This window comes from Melanostigma gelatinosum, assembly GCF_949748355.1.
Source record: "Melanostigma gelatinosum genome assembly, chromosome: 8".
Lineage (NCBI taxonomy): Eukaryota > Metazoa > Chordata > Actinopteri > Perciformes > Zoarcidae > Melanostigma > Melanostigma gelatinosum.
Window position 1 is genome coordinate 23,737,475 of NC_136641.1, and position 13,232 is coordinate 23,750,706.

At 38.7% G+C, this 13,232-nt stretch overlaps 1 protein-coding gene across 1 annotated transcript; it reads right to left on the reverse strand.

The window, feature by feature from the left end:
* Window positions 1–90: 90 nt before the first annotated feature.
* Window positions 91–6,247, reverse strand: LOC306781183 (cadherin-like protein 26; the record flags this gene model as incomplete). The annotated part of the gene is made up of 17 exons (XM_079273926.1): window positions 91–487; window positions 582–665; window positions 783–836; window positions 971–1,027; window positions 1,569–1,646; window positions 2,088–2,200; window positions 2,385–2,609; window positions 2,700–2,924; window positions 3,021–3,163; window positions 3,247–3,554; window positions 4,474–4,656; window positions 4,745–4,876; window positions 5,024–5,193; window positions 5,291–5,435; window positions 5,549–5,695; window positions 5,787–5,906; window positions 6,212–6,247. The coding sequence occupies 17 exons, from the start codon at window positions 6,245–6,247 to the stop codon at window positions 269–271; spliced, it is 2,439 nt and encodes an 812-aa protein (XP_079130052.1). The 3' UTR covers window positions 91–268.
* Between the last annotated feature and the right edge of the window lie 6,985 nt (window positions 6,248–13,232).

A 13,232-nucleotide genomic window follows, 5' to 3' on the forward strand; every position in this document is an offset into this window, starting at 1 on the left:
TTCATCGACTTTCAGTCGGAATGACATTTAACCTTGAAAAAAAACAGGTTGAGTAACATGCTGGATGAATGTTTCTGTCGCCAACAAAAGTCTCGATAGCAGTTCAACTGAACTGTGCAGTTCAACAAACGGAAAGTTTGACAGCGAAACAAACGTATCCAAATGTATCCAAAGACGCAATTCGCAGCCATTTTTCCCACCAGGTTGCATGTTGTCTCCTCTAATATATTACAGATAAAATCAGTGCAGTTTTGATCTACATTCATATTCAACTATTCCTGTGGGCAGCGCTTCCACTAGGCATGCAGATTGAGGCCAGAGTATTGAAGTTGGAATCCAGGTCCAAGTCCAAGTCTGGCTCAAAGGAAATGTCAGGGATGGAGGAGGCGTCGGGCTCGAAGTCGGCCCCTGCGTCTCCCTCCTCAGCATACACATGAGGAGCGTAATCACCCAGCTCCTCTCCTGGTGCCTCGAGCTTGGACAGCATCTTTGAAATGCAGAGGAGAAAAAGGAGAATGTGTTTTCTAAAGAGAACAAGCATTACCTTAGGTTTGAAAGATTGATTCAACTCGTATCATTACCATATTTAGTACTTTGGGCAGCATTGTAGACTTGAATACAGCATTCTCTTGAGATGCTGAATATCCACTGCGTCCATTCCAAGTCTGGGAGATCAGAAGCAGATAGAGGTCTAACTTAAAATGTCAAAGTTCTATAGATATATTGAAATAAATGAAATAATGGAACATTAAAGGGTTGGTAGTCATGTAGATGGCACATACCTCACGCATAGAGTTTCTGTGCGAAGTCCTCATTCTCGATGACATTCCTGTTGACTGGAAAATCAAATACGGTAGAATTTAAATAACTGCAAATGTCATGGCTGAGTCAAATTCTTGATATTTGCCTTTTTAAACTTCTGCGCGTTACTCACACAAAATAATAATAACAATAATAACAATTTTAGTACCCAACGAGAAGAGCTTGAACGCCAAAAGTGTCCTTCCGACATTGAGTTAATTGGCAACTGTGGAAAAAAAATATCACTTTCAAAATCATTTTAAATAGTGCCCTTTTGTCACTCGACAACATAAACATAAGGTTTGCAATTTATTGCAGAATTTTCTAGCTGTCAACAAATCGAATGAAAAGACCAAAACCAAGAGTGTGTTCCTGTTAAGCCCCAAGTTCATTCATTCCCAATGAAAATGTAAATAAAAACATTGAAAACCTTTCACAAATATGAACTTTTTATCATAAAGAAGGCTAAATAATTTCCTAAAACATTATTCGAGAGTAAACAGTATGTATAAAAGATTATTATCAGTGAGCTTTTTGGTGTGTTAGAGTATTTACAGCAGCGGGACGGTGTCTGCGGGATCAACTCAAAGTAAACTATCGGACCCATGTTCATTGTTATGTCACCCAGTGCAATGTGATTTATATTTGAGCAACGGTGCAGCTCTTTCAATGGGATTTGTATTTTCCTTTAATCTATGTTGCTAATTTTTACAAAATAAAAATAGAAATCACAACAATAAAAATAATAATACAAATAATTTGTGTACCTGTTCAAAATAGTCCCTTTGGTCTGTTGAGATTTTAGTTTGGGACGTTCTACGCTCCATCTGGCCATTTGGCACAAACTGCAAAAAGGCAATTTCAAGTAAAGTCAAGACCATACATGAGTAACTGAAGAACAATAAGTAGTGCTCTTTTTATATGATGCATAACAGATTCATAAAAGTTTGCTTCATAGGCTTAAATGAATGTGTATGTTCCATCACTTACTGGCAGTGCTGGCATTTGGCCGTATACGTTGTTTAACGGCTCAAATACCTGTTGACAATTTAAATACATGTCTTACGATTTTACAACAACAAGTCACACTTGAAAGAATATATACGAAAGAAAATTACATTTTACTTTACAGTTAAAAATGATTTAATAAGTGTTCGTAAATTATTAATTAGAGTGAAGACAAGTGTGTGTGGGTGTGTGTGTGTGTGTGTGTGTGTGTGTGTGTGTGTGTGTGTGTCCGTGCGTATTTTGTATTAGACAATTATAACTGCAATAAAAGTATTTACTTTGCAGTCAGTTCCCGGGTTCTCAATGTTACTCTTCATCAGGTATTGTTCTGTATCTGTGATTGTTAAGCTCTTTTTCTTACATGACAGCAGCAAAGCCAAAAGTAGCACACCTGTGATAAAAACACACACACACACAAATCAAATTCATCTTTTACCTGAGGAAGGATCAACATGTCATAAAAGATGATGTCAGTTTCATTTAGAAGATAGTGTTCGAGTGTGAAAGCATTTCAACTGAACAAAAAGACCTCATAATCCTCACACAACATTCACAATTATGAAGATTTGTCCTACCTGCAAGCAGTAGCATGACAACCACAGCAGCCCCAATGCCTCCTCCTCCGAATGAGGAGCTTGCTTTGCGGAGGCGACAGTTTGGCCTCGCTGGCTCTTTGCAGTTACACACAGTAACCGACAGGTTGTGTGCCGATCTCTGGCCCTGGAGGTCTAACACTTCCAGCAACAACTCATATTGTCCTGAAGGAACTGTGGGCTCCTTCACCAGGTTGACTGAATACCCTGTACATCCAAAACAAATTGACACATTGACACATTCAAGGTTCGTTCAGCAACGATCTCGGCTATACGTTTGTCGGAGCTGGAGTTCACCTTGCAAAGAGTCAAGCTTCCAGTTGCCCTTCTTCTCTTCCTGGAGCCTGAAGGTGAACGGTCCACCGTAGGGCTCTTCATCCGGGTCCACGGCCGTGATGTTGGCCAGCGAGAGTCCATCAGATTGGCACATGTCTATGTTGCTTGCAGTCAGGGACGGGGCATTGTCGTTCTCATCTGCAATAAGGATTTCCAGGGTTCCAGTGCCCGTCAATGCAGGTTGACCTGGTGACCAAAAACACACGTTGTGCACTTTCAGTAATGTGATAAAGAAATTGTGATCAATGACACATACACTGTGTAAATATGTATAAATCATACCATTGTCGAGAGCAAATATTGGGACCGTATAGACATTGTTTTTCACAAAGGCCGACTCTCGGTCAACGATCTTTGTGGTGCTTATTTTCCCAGTCTTGGGCTCCACTGAAACCCAGTCAGCTGGATCGTCTCCCTTTTTGTAACTGAAACACACTCGTGTGGTGTTAAACATTTTCAAGTTCTCTATTCATGTGGAACACTGTTGAGATGTATCTTCGTGACTTACACAATTATGTTGGCACCGGTTTTATCAGGGTCGCTAGCTGTAAATGTTACCAGATACTTTCCGGCCTCGGCATTCTCAACCACCGTAACCTGTTTTTTAAGCGGGTGGAAGATCGGAGGCTCGTTGACATCCTCCACAATCACTGTCACTGCCACGCGGTGGGTGGTCGTACCAAGTTTCTCTGTCTCAGTGTTTACTTTCCAGAGACCAGTGACGCTGCGATCCACCACCTTACAAGAGGAGTATGGGATCTCATTCTCCACACTGATAGTCATATTCTGCATGTGACCGTCTTCGTAGTCCAGATGCTGAAAACACGAAAGTGAAGTCGAGATATATTGAAATTCATAAAGTTCATCACTGGTAATCTGCCCTTTGTTTTTCAATGCAGTGCAAAAAAACTAAAATCGTATGAATTACCACATTCAAAGAAATACATTTAAGGTTCACTCTCTTTGGCAGCACTAAATATATGTATATATATATATATATATATATATATATGTATATATATATATATATGTATATATGTATATATATATATATATACATATATACATATATATATATATATATATATACATATATACATATATATATATATATATGTATATATATATATATATATATATATATGTATATATGTATATATATACATATATACATATATACATATATACATATATACATATATACATATATATATATATATATGTATATATATATATATATATATATGTATATATGTATATATATGTATATATGTATATATATATATATATACATATATACATATATACATATATATATATATATATGTATATATGTATATATATATATATATATATATGTATATATGTATATATATGTATATATATGTATATATATACATATATATGGACAGACTTTTCCTATTTTAAAGTTCATTCAAAATCAATAGTGTTTTTGAGAATTGATACAGTATCGCTAAAGATAACATTGCGATACTTAATTGTGAGTCGATATTTTCTTGCAGCCGTGTGGTGGTTGCTTTACCATTTTAAAGAGTGTGACTGAATGTGTAGAACGTATTGTTTCAGATCTTTATTCTCTCGTGTTTATTATTTTAAGATAACAAATTGAACTGAGGTTTGAAGAGCTGTGAGTGCTTTAAAAACAAACAAAAAAGGGTTTGTGTACTTTTACCAAATCATAATTGGACTGTAGCTTGAAAAGAAGACAGCATACCTTTTCCACATACAGTAGTCCTTCGTTTGTCTCAGGATCAGTCGTGATTCTGAAATTCTTCTTTGCGTCTCCTTGAATTTGATACTTGGCTCTCCAGGCCGCTGTTCCTTTGCTGTCTTTGTCCGTAACTTGCAGACGTTTAACAAGAACATTTTCCTCTCCTTCTTTCACTCTCCCAGAACCCTGGAATAAAAAAAAATATGCTTATTTATTATGAAATGAAACTGTTCAAGTATTTCATTGCCTTCCCCGTGAAGAAGTAATGGCTCACTGTTTGTCCTGTTATCACAGGGAGATGGTTATTCCCATCGTTTATATTGACTGTGATGGTGCTGGAGCTGGAGAGCTGCAGTCCCTCTCCACGGCCTTTGGCCTCCACTATAATGGTGTATTTCTCTGCTGTCTGGTCGGTAAAAAAAGAAATATCATGAAAATAATATCATGAAACGCATTTGATTTGGCTGTATTATTCAAATTTAAGGAGATGGAAGTTATGTGATGAACAGATTTGATGTTGTTGATTAGAGAATGGTGCAATGTGTCCTCTCACCTCATGGTCCAGACATCCTTTAAATGAAATGGTTCCGCTTAGATCGATCTGGTTTATGTCGAACTCCAGATCAGATGGGTCAGGATGGACTGAGACTATTTGTAAATCAAATAATTGATACTTCTTACTTCTGTCATTGTCCGTTGCCCGAACGGTAATCAGGTCTGTGCCTGTCGGTATCAGAAGAAATGAGTTGTTTTATTTCATGTTGTCATTTCATAGCAGTTGCAGTAGAGATTAACATGAGAAAAAGAAACAGCAGGTTACCTTGTGATGTTGACTCCTTTATGCTGATCTCCTGCTTCTCATTGTCAAACGTTGGAGTGTTGTCATTGGCGTCGATGATCAATACCTCAATGCCCAGCTCCGTGTCTATGACGTGACTGTGTCTGTCAAGTGCCTGGAACGTTAGCTGTCATGCAAATGTAAGAATTGTGAAAGAATGAAACCCTCCACTGCGCTTCACACACACACACACACAGGTCCAGTACCGTAATAATGCTGTTTTAGTAAAGTGCTTCAAACCTTTATAAATTGGTACTTCTCAAAGTCGACAGGGCGGTGGACTGTAATCTCGCCTGTGAGTTTGTTGATTTGTAATACTCCCTTGGGTTCCTTTTCAACACCTTCACCGTGTATATTGAAATAGGGGATGCTCTTTTCAATTGTAACCTGAAAAGGTTGTCGAAACACAAAAGCAGCGAATTTCGCAATGATCTTTCTGCATCTTGTCACATGTAGCCGACTACAGATAGATACTCACGTTGCCCAGGACGTATGGGAAAACTCCTTTGTAGCCTTCATCGATACTGAAGGAATCAATGATCCAGTTCCTTTTTTGTCGCTTCAAAACTTCTGAAGATGACGCGTGGACTCCCGCACACTGCAGAAACACATTTACGAGGTTTTTTGTAAGAGTATTTCCAAATTGACTATACTTTATAGGCTAGGCAAGGCAAGGCACGGCAAGTTTATTTGTATAGCACATTTCAACAACAAGGTAATTCAAAGTGCTTCACATAAAACCACAACATAAAAGCATCAAAACACAAGGCAAAAGAAAAGGAGATTTCAAAAACAATTTAAAAAATATACTATAGCTGTTCTGACTGTTGACATACCCAAAAAAAACCTTTATATTTTCAACCCTTCTGTCCAGAAATACTGACACTGAAGATACGTTCTTACCAGCATCAGGAAAAGCCAGAGGTGTGTTGTCTCCATAGTTAATCTAGAATCTGGATCATGTGTTTTTAGAGTCGTTAGTTCCTTCGTTGATCTTAGTCCTTGGATGCAGCTGAATGGAAGTTCAACTGCATGCCACTCACAGGTACACTGCAGCCAGAACCTGCATTGGCCTGTGTACCTGTGAGTGGGAGGGCCTGTTATCATAAACGATGTCACGTGAACCTTTATAGGTCTGGCCTGTAGCCAGACCTATAAAGCTGGGTGTGTACAAAATACTGTGTGTGTGTGTGTGTGTGTGTGTGTGTGTGTGTGTGTGTGTGTGTGTGTGTGTGTGTGTGTGTGTGTGAGAATATAATATAATGCATATAATGCAGTTTGGTCTGAAAGAGTAATATTAACTGAATAGATAAAACATTGAGAAAGACATATGATTAAGCACAGATAAAATATATGATAAAATGCAGTATATAGTATGACAATGTATTGTATATGTTGTGTTTCATCACAAAAGGAAAAACAGGATAGAGCAGTTATGTTCTGAGTTATGAGCAGAGTGTAGGTAGGCGTGTTTCAGGAGTGACATAAATCAGTTTACAGTCACATTGTGGGGACTTGCCTTTCTCATGGAAACAGCTAATTAATGTCAGTCAATGTTAAGTCTCCAAAAGTTGTGAAACATTTAAGTGTTGTACTCACATTACAGCTCAATTCTAGTTTAGAGTGCTCCATTAAAGCTTATTGAGTCATCTTCAAATAATAAGCAAATGATTTACTCATGTTTCTTTTCTTCTTATGTTCACATGTTAAATTAAGGAGGGTATTTCAGCTGTCCTTTTGTTGTACTGCAGTTGTTTTACTGTATGTATCTGTATCTACAAAGATGAAATCAGGCTCATTAAGCTCAATATTGCACCATTGGGACGGTTTTCATCATACTGAGCCATTGTTTTGACAACTGCAGAAAAACAAGGACAGCAGAGCACGGCACATCAATCACAGCAAGGCGGCAATGAAGACAGAACGGAATTGCTGATGAAGCGCTCCAGAAGCGAGTCCATCCCCATAGACCCCCATGTTAAAATGCACAGCTTTGCAGCAGAAATAAACATGTTTACAGCCTGATACAAGAAAATGGTTTTGGTCTCTGAAGCTAATATCCCCATTCATAACAACTGTGCGGAGGGTGAATTTTAAATGTGTATAATTAAGGCAATGGCCGCTTAAAGTGACAGGGGTATGCCGTCGCAGCCGCTAGCTGTCTGCTAGGCGTCACCTTGGCTAATTCGAGTCACTGGACTTAACCTCGGCTCCGTCTTTGCAGTGACGGTGCCTTTTGGAGAATTCTTCATGCAAATATCGGACAAATAATAAGGCTCCTGGTGGCTGATGTGTGGGCTTTCATGCAAGGATTCTGGCAAGAAGAAAGGAGGACGCGTGTGCTTTATGGTGAATAACGTTAATGCTAATGCACAAAGACAACGAGCTGAGGGGATCACATTTCATTGGATTTGCAACGTTTTTTGTGACAAAAGACTGATGAAGTCTGTGCTGCAATTTTTCCATTGAGTGAAATTCTAACGTTAAGCACCAGGACCAAACGGCAACCGCAAGCAAGAAAACCACAGGGTTAATGTTAGCCATGTAGCAACATCCTGGATTGTTAGCCTTAGCTAGCTTGGTAGCTTTGAGATAGTGTTGCCCTTTTTTTGGGATTAAACTGTGTTGTCTCGGCTAAGATGGCGACGGCTGGAGCCGCCCGCTTTGAGCTTCACTTTGGCTCTTCAGAAACCTGTGGGTTCGAGGAGACTACGGCCATGTTTTGTACAGTCTAAGGTTCCAGCCAGCATCTCACTAAGCACTGTAGGACATTGTTTGCGCAAGGCAGATCCGAAACCCTTTACCGGCAGCCTCGATGGTATTTGTTCTCAAGAAAAAAGGCAAGAACTGTGACAGAACAAAACCTGTATTTGCTACGTCAATACCAAAGAAAACTGAAAGTTGACTTTGGGTTTCTTGGAATTACTTCCATGCCTCCTGGTCTCTTTTGGTTTTCATTAGTCTTTATAATGTGTTTTGTTGTTTGGCACTTACATATTTCGTATTTCCTGCTCCCAGTATTTTCAATGTCTTATTGTGTTTCAATTGTGCAATTATGTTTTTCTGTTTTTTTGTGTTTTTATGCTGTTTTGCTGCAGAAAATATTTTCCAAAATCCTGCATAGTTCCAGGGATGTCCTTTGTTACTGACTTATGCGTACGAATCAAATGAGGTCAGGTTGTCAGGTTGTTTTTATATTGATGCTCTTATGCCACACCTTAACTGCATCTGGCATCTATTTGATGCAGTTGTAGATGAATCAAAAAACAACTTCTGCCACTTCTGCTAAAAGACTGAAGGGCATTTACGATAACTATCAGCAACAGTTTCCAAAATTAAACTCATTATTATAAGATTGTTTTTGGCAGCCAAACAACCATCATGCCGCACATGTACCAACACTGTAGACAGCCGCTGTCATTGGTGTTGACAAGGACATTGCCTGAAGTACGCAACACAATGTAAAGTGGGATTATCACTTGAATGAGCTGCAGGATGAAAAAACAGTCAACCCGACTCAACTCGATAACCTTCTGACAGGCTGTGTGACATTTCTGCTGTCAACACTCCCTCACTGACAACCTCTTCGTCTAGCGTGCAGATAAGATGAACTGGTAAAAGCAGTCTTAAATCTTTTAATCACAGTCTGCATGGCGTTAGGGAAAGCTGCTTTGCAAGCTATAATTAACTTTACACTGGAAGCAAAGCTGCCCTGGACAGAAATATGGTTTGGTTAATTAAAGCTGCTGCTAAAAAAAAATAAAAGATCAAATTGACAAAGTGCATGCGATGTGACAATATAAAAGAATCGAATGCAAAAAAAGTCACATGCCAGCAAAAAATGCAACTTCATTTCATTTGTTTAAAATAAAACTGTCCACTTGTTCACAAGTCATGAACATATTTACTTGCACCTTTTCAGATCGTTTGACCAACTTTGAGCATTCGTCCTGTTACTTGTCAGGTGTGTAACATCTGACTGTAGAGTGTAGTGTACTGAAATTAGGGAAATAAACCGATTCAGTATCTGTGCAATACAGACTGTGGGAAACACAAATGTAGTGGCGCCTCCTTGTGGATTTAGGAGGTTGTGTGCAGACTTTCTTCAAAACACACCTGTCAGAGCAACGTGATAAAACATTTGTCAAGAAAAACAGGACAAAAAAGGCAACTTGTGTCATCACAGCTGCAGTCACTCACCATGCTCTGCCCTCCGCGGCTTCAGGCTGTGTCTCTTTGGTGCTGCGTGCCCTGCCAGTTCATGTTAGAGTTCATCAGAGGACATACAGCCAGGTTAGGACAGCAACAGGCCCTGCCTAATACCAACTACAGGTTCTTAAATTATATTGCTGGCATGTGAAAAAAAAGTCACATGTCAGCAACAAATGTCACTTAATTTAGTTTTTAAATGTGTCCACTTGTTCATGAATCATACATAAACCAAAAGAAAGAAAGAAATGACTTGCACCTTTTAAGATCGTTTGACCAACTTGAGCATTCGTCCTGTTGTCTTACTTGTCAGGTTTGTAACATCAGGCTTGTGCAATCTTCACAACTTGCTGAAGAAGATGACGCCGTCACCGTGACGTCAGTGGACCGACGTTTTGAAGCCTCATGTTTGGTTTTTGGCCGTCGTTTTTTTGCAACCAGCGGTGACACGAGCGGTTGCAGCAAAGTACAACGCTGAATAAGATAATGTTACAAATAACTTTCATGAATGTTAAACGCATGAAATGTGAAATGGTTAAAGTTGTAAAACAGAGACAACTCCCAGACCAGACAACGCAGAGCTAACAACAGTCTTTCTCACAGTCTTCTATACAATCAGACTTCTTTTTGCAACCAGAGGAGTCGCCCCCTGATGGCCATTAGATAGAATGTAAGTTTAAGACACTTCAGCATTGGCTTCACTTTTCTGACCCTGAGGTTTGGCGCCACAGTAGCATAAAAATAAAAACACACTTACCATGAATGGCACATTTTTTTCATCGTTTCAGTAGTTAACTACAAAAAAAAGACACAAAAGTAAATTAACTACTTGATTCACTCTAGAAATATGAATGTAGTTGAACTATCAGAAAGCAACTGCAAAAGTATCATGAACTACTCGTTTAATTAGATTACTACTCCCAAACAACGGTGGTAACCACTGAAACAGGATGTTCTTTTGTATATTTTTATTATAGTTATTTTAATCGTAAAAAGTAAAAAAATTTCACCCCAAAAGGTTGCTACCAGCACATCCTTTAGTGATGGCCAATTTCCTCCCAAATACAGCATTTCAAAGAATGCATGTTTCAGACAGCAGATGCAAAAAATACATACAAGAAAACAAAGCAAGTAATGGACTATGTATTGTTGCAAGATACACAGTATAAACTCCGCACCACTGTATCAGAGTATGAACAGCAGGCCACAGCAATACCACTGGCCATTTACTGATTCACAGGACTGATTCCAACTGATTTCTGCTGGTCTTTATTAACAAAGGGGTTCTCTTTCCAGTTTCCACAGATAAACACAGTTTAAAGCATACAAATTTAAAAAAAAATAGTGCGATGACACAACCTACAGCACTGACGCCCAATCATTCCTAAAGCAGCAAAGTAAAAAAACAAGCGAACACACCCTGTTCCTGTCAAAGCCCAACATTTCAAAATCACCAAAGCATGACAGTTTGTTCAATGCAATAATCTCCTCTTCAAGCGGGTAAAATACAGCGTCTACCACATAATCCTTGTTTCATGGGTTGACGCTAATATACGAAACAGCTGCCTCTAAATATGTGGGACGTTTAAGTCCGAAATGCCAGAGTACAGAATCCAACCATTGTGGTGCATCTTTTCTCCAAAGATCTCGTCAGATCAGTCCATAATCACGATCTAAAACGAGAGTCGAAGAGCAACTTTCTTGGTAAAAAAATCTCAGTCCAGCAGCTTAAAGCTGTATGTTTTTTTTTTTAATTGTCCGGTGACAGATGCCTCCCAAGGTCTTGAACTTTGGCCCCAAATCATTCAGGAACATCAAATCATCTCCCAGGTTGCTGAGTGACAGCTTAATAATAATAATAATAATAATAATAATAATAATATAATATAATGCATATAATGCAGTTTGGTCTGAAAGAGTAATATTAACTGAATAGATAAAACATTGAGAAAGACATATGATTAAGCACAGATAAAATATATGATAAAATGCAGTATATAGTATGACAATGTATTGTATATGTTGTGTTTCATCACAAAAGGAAAAACAGGATAGAGCAGTTATGTTCTGAGTTATGAGCAGAGTGTAGGTAGGCGTGTTTCAGGAGTTGTGACATAAATCAGTTTACAGTCACATTGTGGGGACTTGCCTTTCTCATGGAAACAGCTAATTAATGTCAGTCAATGTTAAGTCATTGTTTGCGCAAGGCAGATCCGAAACCCTTTACCTGCAGCCTCGATGGTATTTGTTCTCAAGAAAAAAGGCAAGAACTGTGACAGAACAAAACCGGTATTTGCTACGTCAATACCAAAGAAAACTGAAAGTTGACTTTGAGTTTCTTGGAATTACTTCCATGCCTCCTGGTCTCTTTTGGTTTTCATTCCAGGGATGTCCTTTGTTACTGAGTTATGCGTGCGAATCAAATGAGGTCAGGTTGTCAGGTTGTTTTTATATTGATGCTCTTATGCCACACCTTGCTGCGTGCTGCGTGTTCATCAGTTCATCAGAGGACATACAGCCAGGTTAGGACAGCAACAGGCCCTGCCTAATACCAACTACAGGTTCTTAAATTATATTGCTGGCATGTGAAAAAAAAGTCACATGTCAGCAACAAATGTCACTTAATTTAGTTTTTAAATGTGTCCACTTGTTCATGAATCATACATAAACCAAAAGAAAGAAAGAAATGACTTGCACCTTTTAAGATCGTTTGACCAACTTGAGCATTCGTCCTGTTGTCTTACTTGTCAGGTTTGTAACATTAGGCTTGTGCAATCTTCACAACTTGCTGAAGAAGATGACGCCGTCACCGTGACGTCAGTGGACTGACGTTTTGAAGCCTCATGTTTGGTTTTTGGCCGTCGTTGTTTTGCAACCAGCGGTGACACGAGCGGTTGCAGCAAAGTACAACGCTGAATATGATAATGTTACAAATAACTTTCATGAATGTTAAACGCATGAAATGTGAAATGGTTAAAGTTGTAAAACAGAGACAACTCCCAGACCAGACAACGCAGAGCTAACAACAGTCTTTCTCACAGTCTTCTATACAATCAGACTTCTTTTTGCAACCAGAGGAGTCGCCCCCTGATGGCCATTAGATAGAATGTAAGTTTAAGACACTTCAGCATTGGCTTCACTTTTCTGACCCTGAGGTTTGGCGCCTGGTTCAATTACAGCAGAGAAGCCACAGTAGCATAAAAATAAAAACACACTTACCATGAATGGCACATTTATTTCATCGTTTTAGTAGTTAACTACAAAAAAAAGACACAAAAGTAAATTAACTACTTGATTCACTCTAGAAATATGAATGTAGTTGAACTATCAGAAAGCAACTGCAAAAGTATCATGAACTACTCGTTTAATTAGATTACTACTCCCAAACAACGGTGGTAACCACTGAAACAGGATGTTCTTTTGTATATTTTTATTATAGTTATTTTAATCGTAAAAAGTAAAAAGATTTCACCCCAAAAGGTTGCTACCAGCACATCCTTTAGTGATGGCCAATTTCCTCCCAAATACAGCATTTCAAAGAATGCATGTTTCAGACAGCAGATGCAAAAAATACATACAAGAAAACAAAGCAAGTAATGGACTATGTATTGTTGCAAGATACACAGTATAAACTCCGCACCACTGTATCAGAGTATGAACAGCAGGCCACAGCAATACCACTGGCCATTTACTGATTCACAGGACTGATTCCAAC